Raw genomic sequence first — 3,213 nt, 5'->3', positions numbered from 1 at the left:
AAAGAAGACATACAAATGGCTAACAAACATATGAAAAGATGCTCAACATCACTCATTATCAGAGAAATGCAAATCAAAACCACAATGAGGTACCATTTCACACCAGTCAGAATGGCTGCTATCCAAAAGTCTACAGGCCAGTCAGAATGGCTGCTATCCAAAAGTCTACATGCTGGAGAGGGTGTGGAGAAAAGGGAACCCTCTTACACTGTTGGTGGGAATGCAAACTAGTACAGCCACTGTGGAGAAGAGTGTGGCAATTCCTTAAAAAACTGGAAATAGAACTGCCATACAACCTAGCAATCCCACTGCTGGGCATACACATCGAGGAAATCAGAATTGAAAGAGACACGTGTACCCCAATGTTCATCTCAGCACTGTTTATAATAGCCAGGACATGGAAGCAATCTAGATGTCCATCAGCAGATGAATGGATAAGAAAACTGTGGTACATATATACAATGGAGTATTACTCAGCCATTAAAAAGAATACATTTGAATCAGTTCTAATAAGATGGATGAAACTGGAGCCTATTATACAGAGTGAAGTAAGTCAGAAAGAAAAACATCAATACAGTATACTAACGCATATATATGGAATTTAGAAAGATGGTAATGATAACCCTGTATGCGAGATAGCAAAAGAGACACAGATGTACAGAACAGCCTTTTGGACTCTGTGGGAGAGGGAGAGGGTGGGATGATTTGGGGGGAATGTCATGGAAACATGTTAATATCATATAAGATATGAATCACCAGTCCAGGTTTGATACAGGATCCTTAGGGCTGGTGCACTGGGATGACCTGGAGGGATGGCACGGGGAGGGAGGTGGGTGGGGGGTTCAGGATGGGGAACACATGTACACTCATGGTGGATTCAAGTCAATGTATGGCAAACCAATACAATATTGTAAAGTAAAATAAATAAATAAACAGAAAAAAAAGAGGAAACTGTGTAAACATTTCACATATTACTCAAGAAGTATTTGTAAAAATTAACAAATAAACAGTTTTTTTTCTGAGTCACTCTTTAAGATTCATAACCTCTTCTCCAAAAACTTACAAAAAACTAGAAAAAAAAATAATAAGGTACTGGCTGAATAACAATACTATTAAAGGGATTTTTTTAAACATGAAATGGCTTTATATTCCATTGTATGTTAATTCTGCCATCTTAAAAAAACAAATATACCTCTTATTTTAAGAAAAGCATATGTATACATGTAGCTGATTCATGCTGCTGTATAGCAGAAACTAAAACAACATTGGTGGGGAAATTAAGATCCCACACGTCATGGGGTGTGGCCAAAAAAAAAACCCCAAGACAAACAAAAAACCTCTAAAAAGCAAAAAAAGAAACTACAGTGCTGAGTAAGGAAGATGAGAACTCCTAGAAGAAACTTATATCTTCTTGTTCAGCAGAGACTGGGGTAGGCAGCTCAAAGAATTTGGTGGCAAAGCTCAACTACAATGACCTTCAAGGAAAGACCATCTCAACAACTTTGAAGTGAAGTGAAGTTGCTCAGTCGTGTCCAACTCTTTGCGACCCCATGGACTGTAGCCTACCAGGCTCCTCCATCCCTGGAATTCTCCAGGCAGGAATACTGGAGTGGGTTGCCATTTCTTTCTCCAGGAGGTCTTCCCAACCCAGGGATCGAACCTGGGTCTCCCGTATTGCAGGCAGACGCTTTACCATCTTAGCCACCAGGGAAGTCCAACAACTGTGTTCATTCCAACTAAACAACCATGGGCTTCCCAGGTGGCGCTAGTGGTCAAGAACTTGCCTTCCCATGCAGGAGACATGAGATGTGGGTTCGATCCGTAGGTGGGAAGATCCCCTGGAGGAGGGCATGGCAACCCACGCCAGTATTCCTGCCTGGAGAATCCCATGGACAGAGGAGCCTGGAGGGCTACAGTGTATAGGGCCGCAAAGAGTCAGACATGACTGAAGTGACTTAGCACACACGCATGCAAACAACCATAGAGGAAGGCTGGCATCACCTTTAAGCCCTATTTACCTGTTGTGCTCAACTTTAAATCAGTTCGGAGACTCACATTTGGGTGACTCTTCAAATTATTTCAACAACAAATGTATGTTTAGTAACAATAGAGAGTATATGTGAGTGTGTGTGTACTGTTAATCTATATAAATACCTGAAATTATCATTCATTTTACTTTAAAAAACTTTATTTCTACTCTATTAAGGAAAGCTGAAATGACAAGTAAAAAAAATCACGTATCATCCATTTTTTAATGCATGCCCTCTTCTTTTCTCAGTAATCACAAAATATCAAAATTGTTTGTAATACTGATTAAAGAAAATGGTATCATATTAATATAACATATAAGAAGCACAGCAGTATATCACTCCATAAAAAGTCTATAAGTAAAAATAAATGGGCAAAATAAGTAAAACTGTTGATTAAGATTCATTTGTCATTGGATGATAACCAAAATTATAATTTATCCTGTAAATCATTAATACTCAATTGATTATGGATAACACTTGCAACCTTATTTGTAATTTTTACTGCTAAATAAATTGCTTCATAAAAGAGAACTCACTTCAGATTATATGTATCGTATTCAATGGAAGATCTTGGCACCGCGGAGATCATATAAAGAAATCCGATGTGTTCGTTTTCACGGATTATTTTAACGATCTGCAAGGGATCTCGAATGTTGGCTTTAATGACTTCTTCTCGGTCATGGAAATAGTACTTAGGGTAAGTTAAGGAACTAGTCTCGTAGAGGCCTCTTCTTCCAGTGCCGCCGGTACGTGACAGTTTAGCAGGAGAGGGAGACAAGTCAGCAGAGGGCCACTGGGTCTAAACAAAGCCAATTTTTCAAAAAGTGAGTTTTTTTATACATAGTATCAAGTGTATATATGTCAATCCCAATCTCCCAATTTATCCCACTTCCCTCTTCATCTCTTGGTGTCCATACATTTGTTCTCTTATATCTGTGTTTCTATTTCTGCTTTGCAACCATATTCCAATAAAAATTAACAAGAAATAGGGGTTTCCCTGGTGGCTCAGGCGTAAAGAATCTGCCTGCCAACGCAGGAGACATGGGTGGGGTTCGGTCCCTGGTCCAGGAAGATTCCACACTGTAGCGGAGCAACAGACCTTGATAGACACAACTATTGGGCCTGCGCTCTAGAGCCCAGGAACCGCAACTTCTGAGCCCGTATGCCCCAGCCACTGAAGCCA

General features: G+C 39.9%; 1 protein-coding gene across 1 annotated transcript in view; it reads right to left on the bottom strand.

Annotated features, from left to right (window-relative positions):
* DNAH6 (dynein, axonemal, heavy chain 6) overlaps positions 1 to 3,213 on the bottom strand; it is a 280,222-nt gene that overhangs the window by 260,056 nt on the left and 16,953 nt on the right. Inside the window, exon 4 of the mRNA XM_010862179.1 lies at positions 2,567 to 2,829. Within this exon, the coding sequence (XP_010860481.1) occupies positions 2,567 to 2,829 (263 nt within the window). The remainder of the gene's footprint in view (positions 1 to 2,566; positions 2,830 to 3,213) is intronic.

This window comes from Bison bison, unplaced genomic scaffold (genome assembly GCF_000754665.1).
Source record: "Bison bison bison isolate TAMUID 2011002044 unplaced genomic scaffold, Bison_UMD1.0 scf7180017864480, whole genome shotgun sequence".
Taxonomy (NCBI): Eukaryota; Metazoa; Chordata; class Mammalia; order Artiodactyla; family Bovidae; genus Bison; species Bison bison.
Note: the sequence above shows the minus strand (reverse complement) of the source record. Positions and strands in the feature narration are given on the sequence as shown.